Source organism: Lissotriton vulgaris, chromosome 4_1 (assembly GCF_964263255.1).
Source record: "Lissotriton vulgaris chromosome 4_1, aLisVul1.2, whole genome shotgun sequence".
NCBI lineage: Eukaryota > Metazoa > Chordata > Amphibia > Caudata > Salamandridae > Lissotriton > Lissotriton vulgaris.
Window position 1 is genome coordinate 928,284,332 of NC_141691.1, and position 24,710 is coordinate 928,309,041.

Sequence of the window (24,710 nt, forward strand, 5' to 3'; positions counted from 1 at the left end):
TGGCATAAAAATACTCGAGTTGCCTTAGACCATTTAATCCAACAGTACAGCATTGCCCTCTAGTGGCTGATGATGTATTTGTCGTTATCGGGCTCTACTAAAACAACAAAAGATGAGCAATTTAACTACACAAGCTCTGACAAGCGCTTTCAAAGGCCGATATCGGTGCTCTTGCCTTTTTGTTCTGTACCAGCACCCTTTTTGAGTAGAAGCCTTAACCTCGGAGGGGTGTGGAGTTGGGGCTAACCTTTGGGTAGGTCTATCAAAACAATGCTTACCCAATAGAAATAAGCTGTGTCAGTATCTATTTATCTATATCTATCTATCTATCTATCTATCTATCTATCTATCTATCTATCTATCTGTCTGTCTGTCTGTCTGTCTGTCTGTCTGTCTGTCTGTCTGTCTATCTATCTCAATAAAGTGTATTAAAGTCATAAATCAGTTAGTAAATGGCGCTGTGCTTCAGAAGTGCTCATGCAAACTGGATAAAGGAAGAGCCCAAATGTACATGTTCGCAAGTGAGAGGAGGAATATTCATACATAAGGGATCAACATTTAAATGAAAATGATGCAAAAAAACACACTGCTCCTTTTACAAAACTTAGTCTATTTAAACTTTATTGTTTAGTTAATTAAAACCATAACACATTTCCTTTGCACTTCTGAAACAATGTTTAAATATAAAATTAATTAAAAATAAATATTCAAGATTTGCATCAAGGTAAAATCCAAATACCCATAAATAGAACTTGAAAGGGAGAAAGAAAAATAAAAATATCAGAAAAACACAATGCGGTTTTAAAGGTATTAGTTTGCTTTCAGATGTTTTTCAAATGCAAGCAGGAACTTTACAATCTTACAGTTAATTTGTGAGTCCATAGAGTCCAAGCAGCCAATAATCGCTGACCTGCAGGTACACAATCTCTTAATCAGAAAATAATTCTTTAAAAGGAGTGTTCGCTCCCGTTTCAACTTTGTACAATGACAAATTATATGAATTATGTCCTCTCTGAAACTTAGTCCACTTGTTTTAACATCGAAAGATTTTGATCCAGTTGGTCCAATCTGTCGGTCAATCTGTTGGTCATCATCGGGCCGGACTCTTAACCCAAAGCAGCCCTGGCAATTGTGACGGACCAGCCCCCCTGCTGCTTTTGTTACTGGGGGCCAATATAGCACATCAACTCAAAACCGGGCCCCAGTTAGAAAACCGGCCCCCACCGCTGCAAATTCGGCCCCCATCCTTCCAGCCTCCTGGGGGAAACGCCCGATGCCCGCTACGGCCAGTCCGGCCCTAGTCATCATCAGGATGTAATGGGTATAAACATCTGTGCAAAACTCAATGCAGCAACCATACTGTTAAAGTAGCATGATTCGGAGTCCATTAAATAGTGCCAACTTCACCATGGGTACGCAAGTCTGTGTATTAGCCAAAAGCCCCATGATGATCAAAGCGTAAGAGTATAGGCATCGACAGGAGTGAAACGCAACACAGCCGCTAATGGTTATGGCTGTGTTTGCTTTCGTTCCTCCAGGTTGACTTATGGGATCTACAGTTCACTGGAGCAGGTTGTTGTCAGATGTATGTGAGGATGGTGTCCTTGTCTGTGGAATGTACCAGTTGCATCTGTTGTCATGTGACATCACTTTTGGCCAGGCAGCCTGCTTTGGCCAGTAAATGGATGCAGGTGCAAAAAGATCAGGACTCCACCGTGACTGTTGTTCCTCAGGCATGATTGCACCAGGGTCCAGTATCTGAACACATTCTCCCTTAATGGTATCAGTAGTCTAATCAATACATCAACAGAATTCCAGTGTTGAGAGAAAAAAAGGTGCTATGACACGGCCACCTCTGGCTGTGTCATAGCGCTATTATTTTCTTTACTTTTAGCCATATTGCACTGTAGCCCACGCTACTGTGCAACATGTCTAAAAAAACATTAACAAAGCCAATAGACCTTGCATAGGAGAAACCTTAAGGCTTTGCCAATGCTTGTTTGCAGCTTTGTCCGTTGCCCTTACTACAGAACAGCATGAGTAATGAACATGTACCACACTGCTGGATGGGAGAGGCGGTGGGAGAGCAGGTACAGGTCTTGTGGGAGAATAGCGTGGGCCAGGGACTGATCCGCCTGGCCTGCCTATGGTAGTTACAATTGTAGAATCCTCCAATAAAGGAAAAAATAACAATCACACGAGGTAGGTGCTGGGGAGGAGGGATGGGGCACCAACAACAGACAGTGGCAGAGGGTGGGGGGAAAGCAACATGCGGGAGACTGACTGTAGAAACATGCTCTCTTTGAGCGTGGATGTAAAAACTAAAAAGAATCTTGGTAGGAGTCTGCAGCCAGTGAAAGGACACTGGCCACAGACAGGAAGCTATACAAGGCCCAGGCTCTATGGCAGACACAACGCTGAAGCCCCGGAGAAAGGAGCGGGAGACACTGGCCAATCTTAAGCAAGGAAACCAGAGTGAAGTGGTAGCCAACCAATGCGAAGTAGTTGGGGGGAGGTGCTCTAAGTCAGTTTTAAGATTTTTTAAAATAGTTTTTGCAACCTCAGCACACATGCAGGTGAAACCTAGAAATGAAGCCATTATGGAAAACAGGGTTAAACCCACTAGAGTCAAAGGGACCTGGGTAGTTATCAGTACAAAAGGAAGGGGTCCCAGACACAAAACAAATGATTCAAACTTATTTCTTTATATTCAATTAATTCAAAGAGCAAAGCTATTGAATGCAAAAGAGTTTAATTCAGATTTGCATGTACATCCTATTCAATGGTTGGAACTCATAATACATTTGATTATATACATGACAAGTTTCAATAAATGTGCGTGCCCACATTCACAACGGGGAGGGGTGAAGTGAGGGAAGTGTCAAGGGTAGGGTAGGTCATAGGGATAGTCTGATTCATTCAGTGACAAGTCTTATTCTCAATTTAAAGACTGAGTACATGTGGTCCCTTTAGCCAAAGGCCACAACATGAGGCTCATAAAGAGTCCGAAATATAGCTGATGAGCAAAGGCCAAACTCCGCTGGAGCCGTTAAGGTCTTGCTTGGGGTCGGAGTTGGTCGTGGTTGTGTAGTCTACGTTTCGACCCGGATTAACAGTAGGAGAGTGATCCTTACAGAGTGGGTCTTCTTCAGGACAAAGAAGTTGTGGGTGGGCAACCTCCTGGGGGACAGTTAAAAAGAGATCAATTAGAACACACCTATCATGTTAATTATTACAAGGAGGGCGGATTTTCAGAGAACAATTTAACAATTAAAAACGTGTTGTCAAATTGTGTCAAAGACACAATGCACATAGTGTTAGATTAAGGAATACACAGAATCTGTTAATAGCTCACCTAGCGCGAAGGGCGAGAGGGGCTGGGTCAACAGAAGATGAAATCTCCCGGAGCAAATTGAGAGTTTTAAACTGAAAATAACGAGGAAAAGGCTTATTTATCTACAGATCTTATTATTACGAGTTTTTTTCAAACAAATATTAGATTCACAAAAGAGCCTGTTGGGTCATTTCTCTTGGTGGTCAAGGGCAAAAGGTGTCTAAACTCCATAACACAGATGAACGCCGTTAAGTCACTAGTAACGTGAAAGTTAAGTGCCCCCGGTACATTGACATCTTGTCCAAAATTTGATACACAATATATAACTCCACCCAATGACCTAAGTCTCACCAGTCTTGGATAGAATTATATGGTAAAGAGCAGTTCTCTGATACTCATGGGCAGTGGTTGATTCCATACTCATAAACCAACTATATGTGGAGGACAAATGTACAAAAAAACTACTATCCGTGGCCTGTATTTACACAATTTCTTGCTCGTAAATTCAGTGAAAAAGCATACCTCTGAACTCTGAAGGTTCTCAGGGCATCTTGACAGTAGAGTAAAAAGTTCTTTCAATGAAAAAGCATACCTCTGAACTCTGAAGGTTCTCAGGGCGTCTTGACAGTAGAGTAAAAAGTTCTTTAGGGTTGTTTATTCGGTCACCTTAGAATAGGGAGACGGCGTTTATCATTAAGGCATTATTACATAGTTTCTCGAAATGTCGAGGTTTATTCATTACATAAGGCTTACCACTATCATTCTATAGAATGATAATTCACAGCCAGGCCTCTTTTTAACTGTGCTTTTTCGAACCCAGGCACTAATATTAAAATCTGTTTCTTTTTTGTGTCCCCCATGCATAGGCACATTTCATTTATTTCCTAATAAATCTGCACTTGGTAGTACAAATTATTGAAGCACTTAAAAGTGTGATGTAAGCATAGAATCCATCCTGTCTGCTATTCAATTGAATAATAGTGGTAAGCCTTATGTAATGAATTATCCTCGACATTTCGAGAAACTATGTAATAATGCCTTAATGATAAACGCCGTCTCCCTATTCTAAGGTGACCGAATCAACAACCCTAAAGAACTTTTTTCTCTACTGTCAAGACGCCCTGAGAACCTTCAGAGTTCAGAGGTATGCTTTTTCACTGAAAGAACTTTTTACTCTACTGTCAAGACGCCCTGAGAACCTTCAGAGTTCAGAGGTATGCTTTTTCACTGAATTTACGGGCAAGAAATTGTGTAAATACAGGCCACGGATAGTAGTTTTTTTGTAAATTTGTCCTCCACATATAGTTGGTTTATGAGTATGGAATCAACCACTGCCCATGAGTATCAGAGAACTGCTCTTTACCATATAATTATATCCAAGACTGGTGAGACTTAGGTCATTGGGTGGAGTTATATATTGTGTATCAAATTTTGGACAAGATGCCAAATGGGCACTTAACTTTCACGTTACTAGTGACTTAACGGCTTTCATCTGTGTTATGGAGTTTAGACACCTTTTGCCCTTGACCACCAAGAGAAATGACCCAACAGGCTCTTTTGTGAATCTAATATTTGTTTGAAAAAAACTCGTAATAATAAGATCTGTAGATAAATAAACCTTTTCCTCGTTATTTTCAGTTTAAAACTTTCAATTTGCTCCGGGAGATTTCATCTTCTGTTGACCCAGCCCCTCTCGCCCTTCGCGCTAGGTGAGCTATTAACAGATTCTGTGTATTCCTTAATCTAACACTATGTGCATTGTGTCTTTGACACAATTTGACAACACGTTTTTAATTGTTAAACTGTTCTCTGAAAATCCGCCCTCCTTGTAATAATTAACAGGATGGGTGTGTTCTAATTGATCTCTTTTTAACTGTCGCCCAGGAGGTTGCCCACCCACAACTTCTTTGTCCTGAAGAAGACCCACTCTGTAAGGATCACTCTCCTACTGTTAATCCGGGTCGAAACGTAGACTACACAACCACGACCAACTCCGACCCCAAGCAAGACCTTAATGGCTCCAGCGGAGTTTGGCCTTTGCTCATCAGCTATATTTCGGACTCTTTATGAGCCTCATGTTGTGGCCTTTGGCTAAAGGGACCACATGTACTCAGTCTTTAAATTGAGAATAAGACTTGTCACTGAATGAATCAGACTATCCCTATAACCTACCCTACCCTTGACACTTCCCTCACTTCACCCCTCCCCGTTGTGAATGTGGGCACGCACATTTATTGAAACTTGTCATGTATATAATCAAATGTATTATGAGTTCCAACCATTGAATAGGATGTACATGCAAATCTGAATTAAACTCTTTTGCATTCAATAGCTTTGCTCTTTGAATTAATTGAATATAAAGAAATAAGTTTGAATCATTTGTTTTTTTTCTGGGACCCCTTCCTTTTGTACTAGAAATGAAGCCAAATCGGTGGGGCCTGTGATGACGAAAAAAGGATTAGAGTAATCAGATTACCATTATATTATTAGACATCCCTCCCTGCCCAGGATGTCGAAAGGAGAAGGAAACTCCTGCACATGTTATCCTCTTCTGTCCTGTATATGGTAATATCCGGAAGAAGTGGATCATTCAGCTATGTAACAATCTGGGCATCAGGAATTATCTTGCTTTCTTCAGGATTTTAAAAACTGATACCAACGCAGTGATAGTGGCTGCCGTAGTAAAGTTCCTGTTCTCAATGTGGCTAATTCGTAGGAATTTGACTAGTTAACTCAGAATTATATGTGCACCAAGCTTATATTAAATGGTATTTTACTACTTTTAAGCATTTGAAGACTTAATTTAAAATTTTACAACTTTAAAATGTTTTTCTTCCCACCTTGATGATTTTTATTGATGATGGATTTAAATTAGATCAATCGATTTTAAAAGATAATTGCTATGTTTGAAAACTGCGTATTTTTTCCAATGTATGTGCTTTTATGGTTATACCCAACTGCAATAACGTTTTTGAACTGAACTGAATTATTAGACATTACAAGCTGCACTCAAACATTGGAACACATCGCATAATCCGTCCCCCAGGGTAGTACTGAAGAAGATATTACTGTATGTCAAATATCTCTAGACACATTTGTACCGCCTGCTTGTCCATGACTTGCCACTTTTCATAATGCTACTGTAAAGTTTGGAATGTGAACAGTAGCCTGTTTCTGTCTTTCCTGAAGAATATCAAGGAAGTAATGTGTTTTTTTGGTGTGGCCGCTGACTGCCTCACACCTTTGTGCATTTTTGAAACATCAATTAAATTGAAGAAACTAAATTACAAATAGAATGGGGCAGACGTTACAGTTTCATGGCACACCTATTTGAAGACCTCGACGTGTACGGAATTTTCATTGTCTGCGCCAGGTGCACCTTTGACAAGGTACTCCCGTCGCAAACAATGGAAATGCACCCTACTACCGTGAATGCGGGCTGCCCGGACACTCTGGTTGAGCAGCTGAGCGCTTTATAAATTAACTCATTCATTCATTCAATGTGCTGCCCCGAACTTGCGTTGCTCCCAGGGCAGCGCATTCACGTGAAAAATGGAGCCTCTGCTTTAACCCTTTCGCTGCGGCGGCTATTCCGCCGCAGCGCTAACAGGGAGGGGCGGCCGCACGGCGGCCGTATGCTGGTGACAGAACTGCTCCGTCACCAGCCGCGGTTGAGCTGTGCTCGTGACGGAGCGGTTCCGTCATGGCCCGCCCCGCTCAATAGAACGCGCCGCGCAGGCGCGAAATCAGCGCCGCGCAGGCGCGGCGGCCGAACCATGATGGAACCGCTCCGTCATCAGCACAGTGCCACCGCAGCTGATGACGGAGCGGTTCCGTCATCAGCAGGGGAGGGGTTAAAGCCCCTCTGTGTTTTCATGGTATAGACGGCAACCTGCCTGCACCTTGAAGTCGGATTAGGGATCACCTTGCAGGCGGGTGCAGTCAGTGACTGCACCCGCCTGCAAGGGTATGTCTGGGGGGGTCCATAGAACCCCCGTTTCCCCCTGCATAGGGATGCGCTGAGGAGGCACACTGGCCGTGCACCTTCTTTTAGGTGGTGCATTGTCAGAGCGCCTCCTGACAGGTTCTTTGCCTCTGCGTCTGTAATATGGCACAGGCGGAGAGGCAAAGGGATTCCCCCATTTGCCTAGGGCATGCACCCATGCAAATGAGGGAGCGCCCCCTGCTGATAGCGCTGATGCTTTATGTGCTCCAGCTATTATAGAAGAGGCCGCACAAGCGTCTGCGGCCCCTTCTAATACAAAAGTGCCCGAGGGCACGCAAAGCGAGTGCAAACGCCTGGTGCGCTCCCAGGGCTCACTTTGTAATACAGCCCAAGCTTCTCAATTATTCATTTTTAGACGCCTGCCCTGGGTCTTTGATTACTCTTCAAAGGAGATGGGGAGAGGCTGTGGGGAACATGGTGTAGCAGAGGAAGGATGAGTTCCAACCTGAGTAGTGCACAAGACACCGGGCAAATTGTTCTGTTGGGAAACTGAAAACGTGAGAGGCACAGATGAGTTGCTGGCAATAACTTGAGTTGGAGTAAAACAATCAATTGGGAGCAATCAGAGGAGTTAAAAGAAATAGCAAAACAGTTGAATAAAGCACAAGAGAAAGACACCGGGAGGAAGGTGATAGAAGAGAAGAAAAGAGAGGAAGGTAATTCATGAGAAAAGAGAGAAGTGAAAAAGAGGAATATGATGGAGCAGAAGTTAAGGAAGTACTATCAGAGGTAAGAAGAAAAAGAGGAAAGCAGTGGATTTCAAGAAAAGGAGAATAACGAGAAGGAGGGAAGTTGATAGAGGAGACAATAATGAGATCAGAAGGTAAAAAACGAAGATGAGACATAGGAAAGCAATAGAGGGCAGAGAAAAAAAGAGAAGAATGGTAAAGAGGGCCAGAAAAATGTTGACAGATGCATGGAAAGAAAGCTAATGCAGAGAATAAAAACTGTCCAAGAGGATATAGAAATATTTGGGAGTCAAGAAAATATAGGAAGGGCAGAGGATGAAAGGAACGAGAATGGATGGGAGAGGAATGGAAAAAAAATAAGAAGAACAGAAATAATGAAATGGTAGATGAGAGAGAAAATGGAAGGAGATAGGGAGGAGGAGTAGGGGAATCTTTGCGTTGTGCAAGGCCAATAATGAAGGAGAGAAAGGACGAGCAATGAAGTTGAGAGAAAGAGAGAAGAGGAAGGATAATCGAGAACTAGAAATTAGAGCAGAAAGACAGGGAAAGGTTAGAGGTAGCAAAGATAGGTTAACAGGGAGTGAAGGGGGACCCAAATAAGGATAAGAGATTGAAAAGAGGAATGTGGGAACCAGCAAGAGGGGGCTGACTGGAGATAGTTGACAGAAATAAGAATGTTAGGAAGAATAGGCAAAAGCAGGGGGAAGAGAGGAAGAAAAGAAGATATAGATGTGAATACGAAAGCGGTGTAGAGTGTAATGAAGGCAGGGAAATTGAATGGAGGTTGAGGAGACAGGAAGGGTAGGGCTCAAAAGAGATAAGACAGCAGTGGGATAAAAGAGAAGAAGACTCCAAATTAGAGAGTAAAAAAACAAGCGAGGAGAGAAGGCGAGAAAGGGAAGAAGGTAAAGAAATAAGGTGAGATAGAGAGGTGAAATGAAGGACGGGTAAGATGAGGAGCTCAAAGTTTCATATCCAGAGTCCCCGCTATTATTAGTACTGTAAGTGCTGTCTCACAGGTAAACCAAGGTGTGAGGGGACCGCTGCACCCCAATTGTGGCTCTTTTAATGCCGATTGCTGAAAGTAAGAGTGCCCATTTGTCTTGCATTCATTCGCCTACGACCCTTGCTAAGCCACTGATTCTAGCTCCAGAATTTTGAAATTGGTTGTGTGACTAATCAGAGTGTGAATATTGGTGGCTTAATGCTCTCCTCTCTCCAATCGGAAAAACATTTCTCACAATTGCTGTATTCATATATTAAAAGTTTGATATAATGTGCCTGAAATGCATCTAGCCCATTGTATAGTTAAATGTTTTCTTATATTTTTCTGTCTTTCAGTTTAGACATTCTATGGCTTACTCTGTGCCAGTTCCACAATTATGTGGAAATTGAGGTGAGTAGATGATAATGTATTTTTATAAAACATTTTTGATAATTACAGTATGGTGGAAAAAACATACTGTGATTAGGTTCGGATAGACTCAGTGGAGACATATGGAGTAACATGTTTTAGGTTCTTTGTCATATTTCAGGTCTCCCAAAAAAATTATATATATATATATATATATATATATAAAGAGCCAATGTAGGCAATACCTAGTGAAAGTGTTAACTCAGTAGCCATGACCGTGCTATGTCAAATCCTTTGTAGACAGCTGCCTCACAAAGCCGCCACAAGAGTGTAATCTTGTAACAAATGTTCTAAAATAGCGTTGTTACAAGGGGAAAGGGTTCTCCGAAATAGCCACCTCATAACTCACCAGGACCAAACAAGCTATGAATGCAGTCCAGGTGATAGATACCATAGCAGAACACTTACATAAAATATATAATTTGTGCTTGGTTAGTAGGAATTTGGTCAGAAACATATAGAGAGATAGATAGAGAGATCGATAGAGAGATCGATAGATAGAGAGATAGATAGAGAGATAGATAGAGAGATAGATAGAGAGATAGATAGAGAGAGATGGATATATAGATTTATTCACTGAAAAAGCAAAGGCTAAGTAACGTTATAGTTAGGTAACGAAATTCACCAGTTATAGTTAGGAAAGCAAACTATAACTTGCGCCCCGGCCATGCACTGCTTATGACCTCACATATTACATCACTCTTGACATGTTCTATGACATAATGTATGACATTGCTGATGACATCTTCCAAAAAGTGTGCTAGCTTGTTTTACAGTATACATAGTGACAGGTAGCTACCATATTACTTTTCTACCTAATTTTGTACAGCCAGTGTCCAGGTGATTGGTGTAAGTGTTTACAGAACGCATGTGCTCCTAATGCATCATAGGTGTGTAGAGATATTGAACATGTGATAAAAGTTGTCATTGAAGAGTAACCCTGTGTGCAGGTGACAGTTGACAACCTGTGTCCAGCATGTTCCTCACAAGTTTTTATGGTCTGTAGAAAAAGTTTGCAACAGGGCAAAGATTATAGATACAACATACTATGGGCCGGATTACAGGTTTGGTGGTCCGACCACCCGATGTCCATGGCCGCTGTCTCTGGAAGACCGCAGTGCCAGTGGTCTTCCGCCCTCTGTATTATGAGGTTTCCAACATGGCGGCGGCAGCGATCTTCTTGGCGGCGGTCAATGTTTTTCCATATTTATAGATGCATGTGTGTATATATTGACTGCAAATGTACACATGTGCATGATAAATGTGTAAAAATACCACCTACCTATTACTGGAGTCTGGCCCATATGCGGCCAGTCCAGCAAATGGGTATAGCATACAAAACGGACTTACCTGTATTTTGGCGCCAACAGGGTTGTTTTCTTCGGGGTAAAGATTCTGCTGTGAGTGGGGACTTGGAGAAAGGGATCTACATCGGAATCTGATGAGAAGAACAGGAAACTACTAAGTATGTACCCCAAATCCTTCGATTATGCTGACTCAAAGCAGGGAGTCTCACCGTCACGGTTGACTCTTTGGAAAGCCAACTCATAATACGCACAGCGGTGAACTTCTCTGTACATCCTTATGAACGTTGCTTTCATTACACTGCCGTTGCAGCAGCCTGCAACTGTATGGTGGTGCCGGTTGTTCGCCGGCGGTCTTTCCAACAGCAATTCAACAATCTCGTAGTATGGCAGTTGGACCGCCATGGCGGCTATGGTGGTCTCGGGAACACCAAACTCCTAATCAGAACCTAAGTATTGTAAGCATCCTTGAGTTATAAGATTCGTCTCAGCATGACAATTTTTCCATAGCATAGAAGACTGTATGCAGCAGGTATTAAGCAATGTACATGTGCTTGTTTTGCTTCAGAAGATGGAGTACCTGTAAAGTTTTCACCACCGTAAGAATGCTGCTGGTAGTGTAATCTTTAGCACCTTCAGTCATTTCTTATTTTAAGCGGAATTTGCCAAGTGCTACATAGAATGCACACTGTTCTTAGTAGATACTTTTTAAATACTCTCGTGTATTTCTCATGCGAGTTTCACTGTCTATAAACAGTGTGCTACAGGAAAAACACTCTCTATAGAGTGAAAACTGTTTACGGTACCCATTTCTCTACACATATCAACATACTTTATCATCGCAGGTTCGATGACTGTCAGAGGTTTGAAACAAAAGCGCTCATAGTAAGGCATTGTTTTGGAACAGACATTAAGTATTTTTAGGAACTTGGCTTAATCTAAACAGTAACATATATCTCCCTGGGCCAATCAGGACACTCTATTTTTAAATTGGCGCTCCCGTAAGAGTCGTTGACCCAACCATCCAGATATAGAGTTATTTTTTAAACTTATTTTCTCAAAAACTACTGAAATCACAAATAGCACAATACACGAACCAAGATCTAGCTTCTTGCCAAATGGTAATACTATTAAGCATTTTTTGCTGTACCCTATCTTAAAGCAGTCTGTGGAAAATGCATGGGTATTTTGCGCTTTGGGACCCCTTTTCTTTTTTCTCTGCACGGTTTGACTGATTATTACTAAACTTTTCATGCACAAAGTAGTTAAAAGGTAGCACCTTTTTGAAAAGTTTTGTGAGAGTAGTCAAATAGTGCCTAAGTTATTAGCAACACAAAAACGCTTTTCCATTGGAACAGCTGACATGAACATCATTTGAGGGTCAGCAGGGATCACAGGTGCGACCCCTGGCTTGCTCCTTGCAACCCTTGGCACTGCTTTTGTGACCCCTAGCCTCAGAAGTGGCAAAATCAGTGCCTGGAACACAGGGAGAGCTCTTCCTAATGGACTCTGTTTGGAGCTCCACCTGCCTTGTAAAAAGAAATATTATACAAATAGTGAATAGTATTATTTACGATGCGTGTATATATATACATTGATGTCTATCTGGAAGCTAACGTAAGTAAAAAAGGCTGTTAAATGTTTGTTGTAGACATGCTTGTGGGTGAGAGTGTGTTTATGTGCGCTAAAGTGTGTGAATGTGTTGGTATGTGTAAGTAAGTGCGTGTGAGTCAAAGTGAAGGTCAAATGGCGTGCAATGTCACTTCCGCTACCCCTGGCGTTTTGCAGGCGCGGTGCGTCCATTGGGGCATGGGGGCATAGCCCCCCCGCAGCTCCCTGGGCGTCTTTGAACTTAAGTAAACTGAATCAGTTTACTTAAGTTCAAAGATGCCGAGGGAGAACTGACAATCATGTCAGTCAGCATGACGTCGGACCGCCCACCCCTTCAGACTCTGAAGGGGGTGGGCGGTCTGGCGTCATGTTGACTGACAGGATTGTCACCAGGGGCAGCAAGCAGCAACACAAGTGCACATGAGTGGGGACGGAGGGCGAAGTTTTAGCCCATTAGGAACCCCTCGGTCACCTAATGGGCGTGCTGCGGGCGAAGAGAAACCTGTGCCTCAAGCCAATCTTGGTGCTGCTGGCAGCGCCAGGATTGGCTGAGAGAGGCTGCCAGTCCACTCCATGGTTGTTCGTGCAGGCGCCAAGCCAGGGGAGCAGAGGTGGCGTGGACCGGTCCGGCTGCAAGGTAAGTTTTACTTCATATTATTTCATTCCCTGTCACCCACCCCCGCTCGACCCCCCCCCCCTCCCCCGCGCGAATGGCCAGCAGTTTTAGTGTTTGTGTAGTGTAAACACTGTTTTCGAGATTCAATTATTATGCTTACAAGCAGGAGCTTCACCATTTTATTCTGCTCTCCCACACAGAACAGCAGGCCAGGCAGCAGTTCAAGCTTACCTCTACCCAGTTCAAGAAGTCTTTATTCGATTGATTCATCATAAAAGACATAAATACAATTACACAATGACATATAAAACCAGTATTAAATCATCGACATCGAGTTGACTTCATACAGAACTATACAAAAGATTTAAAAGGTGACTAGCATGACCATTCTACAACAGTATATACAAAAGTTTAGACAATCTCCGCTACGTTGTGTTTAATAAACCTGCATCTGATCACCCAAGCCCACCCAAGAAACTTAGCAACCCCCACCACAATAAGCGGATCCAGATTGGTTTTTAACAGTCTCAAGGCTTCAGCAGCCGATCTGGTGCCTAATTGGCTACATACTGGTTTGAGCCACTTGGTTCTTGGGGCTGAATATAGTGGGCACACATACAAAAAGTGAGACAGACTTTCCCCGGTGCCCTGACAGTTAGGACAAAACCCCAAACTATCAGTTCCCCACTTTTTGGTGAAGTCCCCTATGGGAAGTGAGCCACATCTAAGTTGAAAAAAGAGTTTGCGGTCCAGAGGTTTGGTAATGATTTCCCAATACCTTTCTAACCTGGGTGAATCTTTGTAAGCCATAAATAGACCAGAAAGACTGCTCAAGCTCGTTTTTAAGAAAATGTTTTGCGTCACCCAATCCCAGTAACATTTTTTAAGCTCATTTTTAGATGGGAATTTGGCTGTCTCGGGCGATGACCACAACTCAATGAGGTCCAAAGATAGTAGAGTGGCCTTAAGATCTCTAAGCCATCCGATTTTAGTGGCTCCAGGACTATTTTTTACCTCCAGACAAGCTTCTGCGTAATGATGTAATTCTGGCGTTGTCAACAAGCGTCGCCAGAATGATAAGGGACGGAACTTTGCATGGTCGACCACCGAGTGGCACCCCAGATCAAATAATAGGGGGATTCAAGGTGTTGACTGGGGCAGACCTGTTACCATCCTTAGAAACTTGTTTTGGGCATGTTTCAAGGATTCCAGGTTACTTCCACCTCATAGCTCAGCGCCATATAACACCGCTGATAAAACCTTTCCTCCATAGATCTTCATCAGCGGTGACATAGGCTTCGTAAATGACCCTTTGTGTTCCTTAATCAAGCCTCCGCCCAACTGTTGATGTTTTAGGGTCATGAGCTCGATCTGGTGGGTCCAGCTTAAGGTGTCACTGAAGGTAACTCCCAGATAGGTGAAGTGCTTGGTCTGCTCCAGGGGGGTATCCCCCATTGTAACCCTAGCCTTGACCTGTTTGTGCCCCCTCATAACCATAAATTTGGTTTTGGCTACGTTCACCTCCAGCTCATGTTCGCTGCAGAAACTCTCAAACCTCGACAGTGCAAGCTGGAGGCCCTGTCTGGTTCGTGAAATCAGGAGAGTGTCGTCAGCGAACATGAGCAGGGGGATTTTCATGCCAGCCAGACTAGGAGCATCGGTGGGAAAACCATCAAAGTACTTGATAACTCTATTAATATATAGAGAAAACAGGGTTGGTGCCAAAACACATCCCTGTCTGACACCTTTCGACACAGGGAAGTTCTTAGTCACCTCTCCGGGTTTGCCCCATCTTACAAAAGCATACGTCTCTGTGTGGAGGTTAACTATAATGCGGACCAAAGTGGGAGGCATACCCATTTCCAGTAGGCAGTTCCAGAGCCCAGCCCTCGGGACAAGGTCAAACGCTCTTCAACATCTACATGAGCCCCGTCGCCGCCATTGCACGCAAACACAACATCAACATCCTCTCTTACGCCGACGACACCCAACTGATACTCTCCCTCACCAAAGACCCCCTCACCGCCAAAGCCAACTTCCAGGACGGAATGAAAGATGTCGCAGAATGGATGAAGCTCAGCCGTCTGAAGCTCAACTCGGACAAGACGGAAGTCCTCATCCTCGGACAATCCCCATCCGCCTGGGACGACTCCCGGTGGCCCACGACACTGGTCACCGCACCAATACCCACGGACCACGCATGCAACCTGGGATTCATCCTGGACTCCTGCCTCACGATGACCAAGCAAGTCAACGCAGTCTCGTCCTCATGTTTCAACACCCTGCGCATGCTCCGAAAGATCTTCCGGTGGATCCCCACCGAAACCAGAAAGACGGTCACCCAGGCCCTCGTCACCAGCCGGCTGGACTACGGAAACGCCCTGTACGCAGGAACACAGCCAAACTTCAGAAACGCCTTCAACGCATACAGAACGCCTCCGCATGACTCATCCCCAACATCCCTCGCCACAGCCACATATCTGCCCACCTGAGAAACCTGCACTGGCTCCTCATCAGCAAGAGGATCACGTTCAGGCTGCTCACCCACGCACACAAAGCGCTCCACGACTCGGGCCCCGAATACCTCAACAACCGCTGTCATTCTACACTCCCACCCGCCAGCTCCGCTCCACCAGCCTCGCCCTCGCCACCGTGCCTCTGATTCGCAGAACCACCACCGGAGGAAGATCGTTCTCCTACCTGGCAGCCAAGACATGGAACTCTCTCCCTGCACACCTACGACTGACGCAGGACCATCTCACCTTCAGGAAACACCTCAAGACCTGGCTATTCGAGCAGTAGCGGCACACCCCCTCCCTTCAGCGCCTTGAGACCCTCACGGGTGAGTAGCGTGCTTTACAAATTGATTGATTGATTGATTGATTGAGCTTCACACACATACACATGACTGGCACCCTATGGCAAAAGCAGTGCTGCATATACACGTGCTTTCACAAACATACAGAGACACACACATTAGGTACAGTACAGCAATATCAGAACAAGATTCACTCACACTCTCGCTCACTTACATATGACATGTACAGTCAGGCAACAGTAACAAAAGCTTCACACACACACATGACTGGCACCCTATGGCAAAAGCAGTGCTGCACATACACGTGCTCTCACAAACATACAGAGACACTTGTCAGGTACAGTACAGCAATATCAGAACAAGCTTCACACGCTCCCTCGCTCACTTACATATGACATGTACAGTCAGGCAACAGCAGCCCAAGCTTTACACACACATAGCAGGTACAGTACAGCAGCTCATGCGTCATATACACTACATGTACAGTACTGCCACAGCAGTGCAAGGTTCACACACACAATATGGTCACAGAATTGTCTCAGTAAAAGAAGCGGCAATGCAACCTACACAATCACAATTACATATACACATTATAAAAGGTACAGTTGTGCACGCAAGTCAGTCAGTTTAAGGAGGCAGTTGCTAGAACTTTTTTAAATTTGTGACCCCATGTCTAATTGCATGTAAAATAATTTTGTATTAAAGTGCACTCTTTTTAAACATGTTCACAGAGGGGACAACCCCCGAATCCCCTTTTGTTGATCGGGCTTGCTTGCTTTGCTTGGTTCAGATGTAACACTCTGCCCCAACTTTTATGCCTCACTACTTTCAAAAGTCACCAGCCTCCTCAGGCGTTTTGATGAATTGTCATCCATGACAGTTGACCGAACTGTACCTAGTGGCGTCCGCCACTAGATAATATATGTATGTATAAAATCCTAGCTTAATGTACAGGGAGGGTTCCTTTAACAAATATTTCCACCCATTTAGCAAATCTTTATCTGAAATTAGTGCTAACCCGCTTGCCTGATGCTTATGTTGTATCAGAATTTCCACAGAATTGGGAATACAGTCCACTAAGCGTTTTGCCAGACCAAGACCTGCAATTTCTAGACGCAGAAACTTGCATTCATAACCGAGCTGCTGAGTGCATCTAAGGTTACTGTTATCAAAGCTGCTGAAGAGAAAGTTCTTAAATGGATTTATGGGCATGTTAAGTAGCTTCTTTAAAGTTTACACCCAATATTGAACGACACCGCCACAAACAACCTCTCCATAACCAAAGTACATCTCACTCTTGTTTTTAGGTTACAGAACTTTCATGGTTGCACATATTTTGTCATCTGCTGCTCTCTTGTGAGTCAATATGGAATAGCCTACCAGAATATTTGAAAGCACGCTTTTGTCATCAACTCGGAGGATTAATGCAATCGGGCCCAGCTTAAGTAAAAACAAAACTGTTTGACAGACTTCAGCTCTTTATTTGGATTTATTTGCCCAGCGTCATGCTCAGAAATCACCCAAATCGACAAGGTCATTTTGTTTCTTTGGTGTATTCAAAGAACATCACGACACACAGTAAACAGGCCTCCTCTCAGAATCCAGCATCCCCGACGGGATGAACTCTTTGGTTGTGTCTCTGCATTTGATCCTGTACAGTACTCTGCTGTATTTTAGGACTGTTAGTTGTAGATCTGTGTTTTTTTGACATCACATGCGATTTTCACCATCTGTCAGTCTAGCGCAAGACGGAGGAGTAAAGCAAATCCCAGATCTGCTCTGTGAGGAGGGAGACCTGCAAGGTTCTGAAGACCTTCCTGGATTGTATGAATGTGTTATTGATTTATTTTGATTGTAGATTTCGACTTTGTGAGCTTATCAATTAATGTATCCCATTTAGGTTTTACTTTATTTCCTTTTTACTATCGAAAGACGGCTGATCGTGATGTGCTTGATGGGTGCACTATCCGGCGTCACCCTGAAATTCAAACATTGGCATCCTTTCAACTGCCTGACGTTCAATGTACCTGACGAGCTGAGGCCAGACAATGGCCGGGTTTTAGGAAGCGCATGGAGCGCCCATCTCTTCTGGGGAATATGGTGACGTAAAGGTGCTTCTATGGAAACACCTGCCTTCTCACCAGCCTCATTCTGTTTTGAAGCCTAGCCGTGTCTTCCACATCTCCCATGTGTGACCTCATCATCCCACCGTCAGCGAGGCAAAGCCCATCATTGGTATAGATCTCTGTCTCTGAAAATGAGCCAGTCGGATACCACTGTTTCAAAATACAGATCCGTTCAATCTAAGCCTTCAGCCTCAAAACTGTAATGGAGGAGGCGGCCTAACGGCTAGAGCGGTCGACCTTGGAGATGGGGAACCGGCTTCGAACCTCAGCAGGGACGCTCAAAATCCTGTGATTCTGGGCACATCATTTAATCTCTCTGTGCTTAACGAAAATGAATGTGGCCTTCTGTAACGCAGCTGGTGCTCATGTAAAGCGCTCTGATACCTTTGTGTCGAGTTTGCGATATATAAAACAAAAAAAAGTGGCACCTGCGTGTTTGAAGCCAGCACATAAGTCATCGTTCCATATACTTTGAGGGTTTTTTTTCCATAGGAATACCACTCGTTCAATATTGACATCTCCGCTGACATTGACGCGTATGCTAGGTGATGATCGCCTTAGTGCCTCGAAAGACTATGAATGAACAAGTTACAATCCTCGTGAAGGGCAGTCCTGTAATTCAAAGAGAAAATGTTGCTCTCTATGCCCTCTCTGCCTTATGAGCCAACCCCTTTTAGCACCGTTTAGTACACCAAGGCGCTCTAAAACATCCCACTAGAACTGGGATGGACAAACCTTTCTTGTTGGAAATGTAGACATCCTGATCAACACCTCGGTTGTGCCCATTACACTCTCAAGAACACATTGGAGATCCCACAAAAATACATGTTTAAGTTCCAGCAAGAATGCCAAGAAATTCCACTGGGTTTATAGCCCTTCTAAACAAGTGTGGGATTAGAATATTTGTCAGACTTCACAAGTGTCTTTTTTTCTACCTACATTTTTCTCTTCCCTCTTATAGTAGAGATGAGCGACTTACCCAGGCAGTCTGCATCATGGTTAACTCGGGTGTAAGTGTATAAGTGCAAATATTATGACAGACATCATTCAAAAGTGTATGAAAATCCACATAGTTAAACTTGAATGCGCTCCCTTCGCGTACATTGAGCAGGCACTGAGAAATGCCCCTGTGCCACTTTCAGATGCAGAAACTGATGCCAAAGTATGCATGCATAACTGATATTTGATATTTATACGTTTATATAGCACCCGAATCACCCCAACAGGGGTATCTCCGCACTGGGGTAGCGTGCTACAACCAGACAGACATACCTCAGAGTTGATAGGTTTTTTAACAGTTTTCTAAAATGTAGGAGGTTCTGGCATTCACGTAGTTGGCACGGAAGTTTGTTCCAGAGAGTAGGGGCACAATGCTTAAGGCCCTGCCACCCATGCGAGCCACCTCTGCGTGCAACACTTGCTCTATGCTCTCCAGCCAGGTTTGCATACAGAATTTGTGACTTTTATTCCATGTGATAGTTTGACCTAGGGACCTCCAAATCTTTGAATTGAACGATGGATGTTTCCTGATTTTTTTCAGTGTTCCTAACCCTACCACAAGATGGAGATAGTGTGCAAAACTTAAATCAACGGCAAGCACCAACTTCGATAAGCAGCAATGTCTGCTTACATATATATCAAACTACAGTACAGTGTCAAGAAATATACAACTGTGTGTAGCAAGGGTGTTATGGATTGAACAGGGACCTTGTGCGCTGATCACTATTATATTTGCAAGCCCGCTGAGCATCGATCAGAAAATTGCCTTAGAATCCGCCATTTTAGATGTGTACATGTAGAGGGACCCAGTCGTGACACATATGGTAACACATTTCAAGGAAGGCGCAAAAACTTTAGTCCCTCAATGGTTGGCGTGCGTCCGTCCTGTTGGATGATTTTAAAGTGAATTTAAATTGGAGGGGGTAACTTGTGTGTCTGCGCTTGGGCTAACATTTAAAGCAAACCCCATATTTGCCAGTCCTTTGCACGCTGAGCATGTGGCTATGTTTAAAAGTCTGTCCGTGCTTTCTATGTCTTAGGCGCTCTTTTGATGTTCCCATACTACTTACGTGTAAGTTCAGGTGGATAACTAGCAATCCTACGAAGACGGGGGCTGAGGGGCGTACATCAGTCAATCAAGAACTTCACTTCATAGTTATAAACCAGCACAAATTGCATATTAATAACCTGGAGTAAGGTTTGAGGTCAAGGTCTGAATGTTCAAGTTACATCAATGTAACCTGCTGCAATATTTATGAACAAGTGAGCTTTTAAAAGGACAGGTTGAGCTGGAAAGTGGGTCAGATTCGGTCTCCTCCTCACCAAGCATGGAGCAGAATAGAATATTAAGCTGGACAGAGACAAATAAATGCACAACAAGCATGATTCTTTATCTGAATTTTCATTCTAATGATTGTGAATGTGAGTTTCGGGAGCACTGCGGGCCTAAAACAAATTATTCAGAGAAGCAGGTCATGGTAACGTTACATCACTTTGAAACCTTTACTTTAATGAAGTCTTTTTGTCACAGTTTCTTCCGATCTACACACCTTCCGAAGAGGAAAAGAAAAACCCCGCTCTGTATGCGATTAATGTGAGGCGTATAATGGCAGAGTAAGTATGCTGTCATGTTGTTTGCTGTGTTGTCTTACAACTATTCAGTGTCTCTTGTAAGGAAGTGTGGGTAATGCTTGGAATGAGGTTGCTGGCTCTGATGTTCTTTTTTCAGTGATCTACTTTGTCCAGGTGTACATTTATGATTAATTTATTTTTTACCCAACTATCAATAAAAAAAAAAAAATCTCAGTTGGTTCATCGTTCACAGGCAGTTGCCCAAAGGCGCACATAATTAAGTATTTGGAGACAAACAAGTTAAATTAATGGAATCTTGATGTAATATCCTTCAAAGAAAAGCTGAATTTGCAATTGTTTGCACTAAGTAGTCCTACTGGGAAGGTAGGGAAAATGCAAATCATTATGAACCAGCAGCCTTTGAAAAATGGAGGCGCTTTGATTGTTGCATGTTCGACAACAAAATCAATAACATTGTTTTTAATTTTCTTAGGAAAAGTTATTATATACAAAAATAGGTTGATTACTTAATATTACATCTTTTGATTGCATAAATAATATTAACAATTTTCTTAGAACGAGGTATACAGAACAACAGGCTGATCATTTAACAATAAGTTTGCTGATTGAGGCCTACTTTGTTCAGATACACGGAATCTTGTCATGTTACTGAATTAAAAAAAAACTGTTGTGCTTATTTGCTCTAAGTTGGGAAACTGGCAAGTTTTCCAACTTAGCTCAATTCTAAATTGAGCTTGCTTACGCATACTATTAAGTGCGAGGTTTATAACTTGGAAATACACTTTTTTGTAAAAGCTAGTTTAATGGAAATCGCTCCTAGCACCGTCCTCCGAATGTCAGAAGAAGACAAATATGTATCCAAATCCTGTGCCAAGCTCCGCCATAAGCATAACCTTCAAGATTTCAACAAGTCTTTTCAAGCTACTATCGAATCGTTTGAAAATTACTTCAAACATAGGAATAAGTTCTTCTTGGGAGTTATAATATTAAAGATTTATTGGAACTTAAGTACGAACAAAAGAAATTGAAAACTATAATGGCTGAAAAGTATTTGACAGAATTCTGAACTGAATCCTACGCACTGCATTATTTCTAAAGAACATTGACACAAATGTGTCCTCATTCTCCATTCCTTATTGATATTGCACGACAGCCATTATTTAAAAGGGTTCAAGACAATAACTTAGTTAGAAAGCCAAGGGTCAAAGTCCTATCTTACGTTTAGAAATAAATCACTTAATGCAACTATTTGTTTGGAAAATCAGAAAGAGAACAATTTTGGAAGTAATTTCTTGAAGGGTTATTTAACGTTGGAGCAGAGTTTGATGGAATGGCCCTGTGATAAATTTCCAAAAGTGTAAAAAAAATCTAAGAGAAAGTGAAATGAAGAGCTATGAGTTTTTGAGGTTGACTGTTCTTGAAAAACACCTTAAAAGACCCAATCGACCAGTACAGCCAACTGGTCCAATCTGTATGTAGCATGCCCATTTAGTTGAGTTTCCAAACACAGAAATTCTATTTCCGATCAACGTATTCTCTGTTTATAAGAGGATGTGTCGTACAGTCCTGATTTCCAACTAAAATGTTTATTTTGGTCCCGCTAGTGACTGAACTTGCAAAGGTAAGGAAGCCTGCACAGACAGCAACCTAACACACACAATTTGGGTGATGTCTTTGAAAGAAAATCCATGCTTCATAACAGAGACATATACTGTTGGGAAATACAGAAAGTATTACAGGGGTCGTCTTACTTGTAAATAAAGTTGTACTCTGACTTTGGAAAAACAATAAAACAGGCGTATACTCCTGGCTAGTTTGTCGGAGTAATTTTATTCAACCTCGCTTGAGGAAAATACACAGGTGTTTGAATAAATGTGAAGCGTTTCTATTCATTTGCACACGTTATTATAATTGGTATACGATTTACTTCCGTGGTGTTGGATAGTTAAATTCCCACTTTGGGTGTCTTTACGATGCTATTCATTCCTTCCCTATTCTGCATCTACACAGTAAGCCTCTTTGTGGTTAAACAAAAGTTAAATGTAATGCTGATCTAGTGCAACACTGCCACCCTATGGATTCTGTGGGAATCGCAAAGCTTGGCCATTTCTTATCGGCTCTGCATTTTATTTTAAATCTGTCCAGTGAAAGTTGTCACACGTTGCCTATTGACTTGTAACTTTTATTTAATAACGGTGGTCATAATAATAATAATTATACAGACTTTTGTGTAGCGCGAACAGCTACCTCAACTGGGAGGTGTCCCGGCGCTGTGAGAGCAGAGCAGATCTAGGAACCCTGAGAAAAGAATCTCTAACTATCCTGTGGGAAAAGCCAGGTTTTTAACTGTCATCCTATATATCTATAAATATATGTAGAACCACCTGAAGAACCAGAATCCCAAAAATAGCTAATTTTATTACTCGCATCGTTGGATTGTTGCGTAATTTGCTTTAGCATTATGCAACATTTCGGGAAGGTTGTGTGAAATTACGTGTACGTACACATAATGTAAATCTGTCAATTCGCGCTATATTTTAGCGTGAAATGCGGTATTGTTGGATATGATGACACATTTCGCACTGAAATAAAACTGTCAAAAATAAATACAAACAGCCGCTTGTACAACACAGGCGGCTGTTGTTTCCAGTAATTATTTTTCGCGGTTTCCTCACGCTGCCAGTGCTATATTTTACAGTGCCGTGTAAAAGCGTGACTGACACAATGACATAATTTTGTTTTTTGTGCTTCAGGTATGATGGGAAATTCCCAAAATGAGAAGTTTTAAATGATCTAAAATATAATGGGCACAAATGCATATCTTTTAAGGGCCCGACTGTCATATTTACCTTTGGTGACTTCCCTGCTGCCCAGCTGGTGTGGGTCTTGGAATGCCTGATGTCATCGTAGAATCTTGGGTGCCTGGCTGGTGTGTGTAGTGGCAGTTGATGGCAGGCAGGCTGAGTGGCAGGGAGGCCACTCCTGGTGGGGTTATTGTCTTCTTAACTCTTTTACTTGAAACTGGAACTTGGAACTAACCTTTATTAAATCCAGCTTGTCTTATACCTGACTCAAGAACTTCTTTATGTACAACACCGACATTCAGAGGTTGGGTGTTTTTAGTTGTACAACCCCACCAGAGGCATATACCCCTTCCGGCACTCACTTCCCTGTAAGGTGATATCAGGACACCATTGAAAACTATGGCAGGGGTATGTACCATCTAGCTGTAGTCGTCTCCTGAGGGACCTCATGCTCAATATTTTGTAGGTGAGCAGAGCCCTTATGAGAAAACCAGAACCATGATGGGTTATTATTTCCTGAATGTATCGGAACAACGAGCAAACAAACAATAGACTTGACAACTGGCCAGAGAAATTTGTCTTAAATTAATTCAGACATTCCAATCATCCGTTTTTAGTTTTTCTCATATCACCGATACGATACTTCTGAATATGTTTAATAAGAGATGGTATGTGATAGTATATACATTCCTAGAATATTATCAGCAAAGTTGGACATACCAAGTATTTGGCAATGCCTGATGTTGTCTGGCGATCACATTAAAACATTTGTTCGTGTATGTAATCTTTGGGCAGAAGTGTGTATGACTGCAAGGTTCAGAGGATGTTATTTGGAAAACATATTAAATCAGCTTTTTGATATTAAGAGGATGTGTTGTCTGTGTAGACTCTAGTTCTCGGAGAATTGATTTGTGGTGAGTCGAATTGATTTTCTAGATTATTGCCTTTGTACAATACAGAGGCAAAAAAGAAATCCAGTCCCTGCACATCAAAAAAGAAATACATTTGTAAAAATATTGGTACCAGGACAGGTAGAGGTACCTTGTTCTGGTTCCTCTGCCACATTTATATCTTTGTTTGCACTGAATATAAGCGTTGCACATTATGTTCATTTGGGATTTTAACATAGCCTTTCATTTCTTTTTTTTGGGCACAGAAGCATACAAATGTGTGTAGTTTATTTGAAGGACGTAATCCATCCAGTCTTTTTTTCTTTGTAGGGCTCTGGGAGTGTCTGTCACAGACTACTCGTTTGAAGATTGCCAGCTGGCCTTGGCGGACGGGCAGCTGCGTCTCCCATCGAACACTTCCCTTCTAGAGTTTGCAAAGCTCGTGAGAAGCCTCGGGTGAGAGCACCTTGTTTATATCTCCATTATTAACATGCTTTGTTCTTAGC

At 42.6% G+C, this 24,710-nt stretch overlaps 1 protein-coding gene across 1 annotated transcript in view; it reads left to right on the plus strand.

The window, feature by feature from the left end:
• LPCAT1 (lysophosphatidylcholine acyltransferase 1) overlaps positions 1–24,710 on the plus strand; it is a 550,146-nt gene that overhangs the window by 440,097 nt on the left and 85,339 nt on the right. The window contains exons 8-10 of the mRNA XM_086965209.1: positions 9,371–9,425; positions 20,449–20,531; positions 24,535–24,660. Coding sequence (XP_086821335.1) covers positions 9,371–9,425; positions 20,449–20,531; positions 24,535–24,660 — 264 coding nt within the window. The remainder of the gene's footprint in view (positions 1–9,370; positions 9,426–20,448; positions 20,532–24,534; positions 24,661–24,710) is intronic.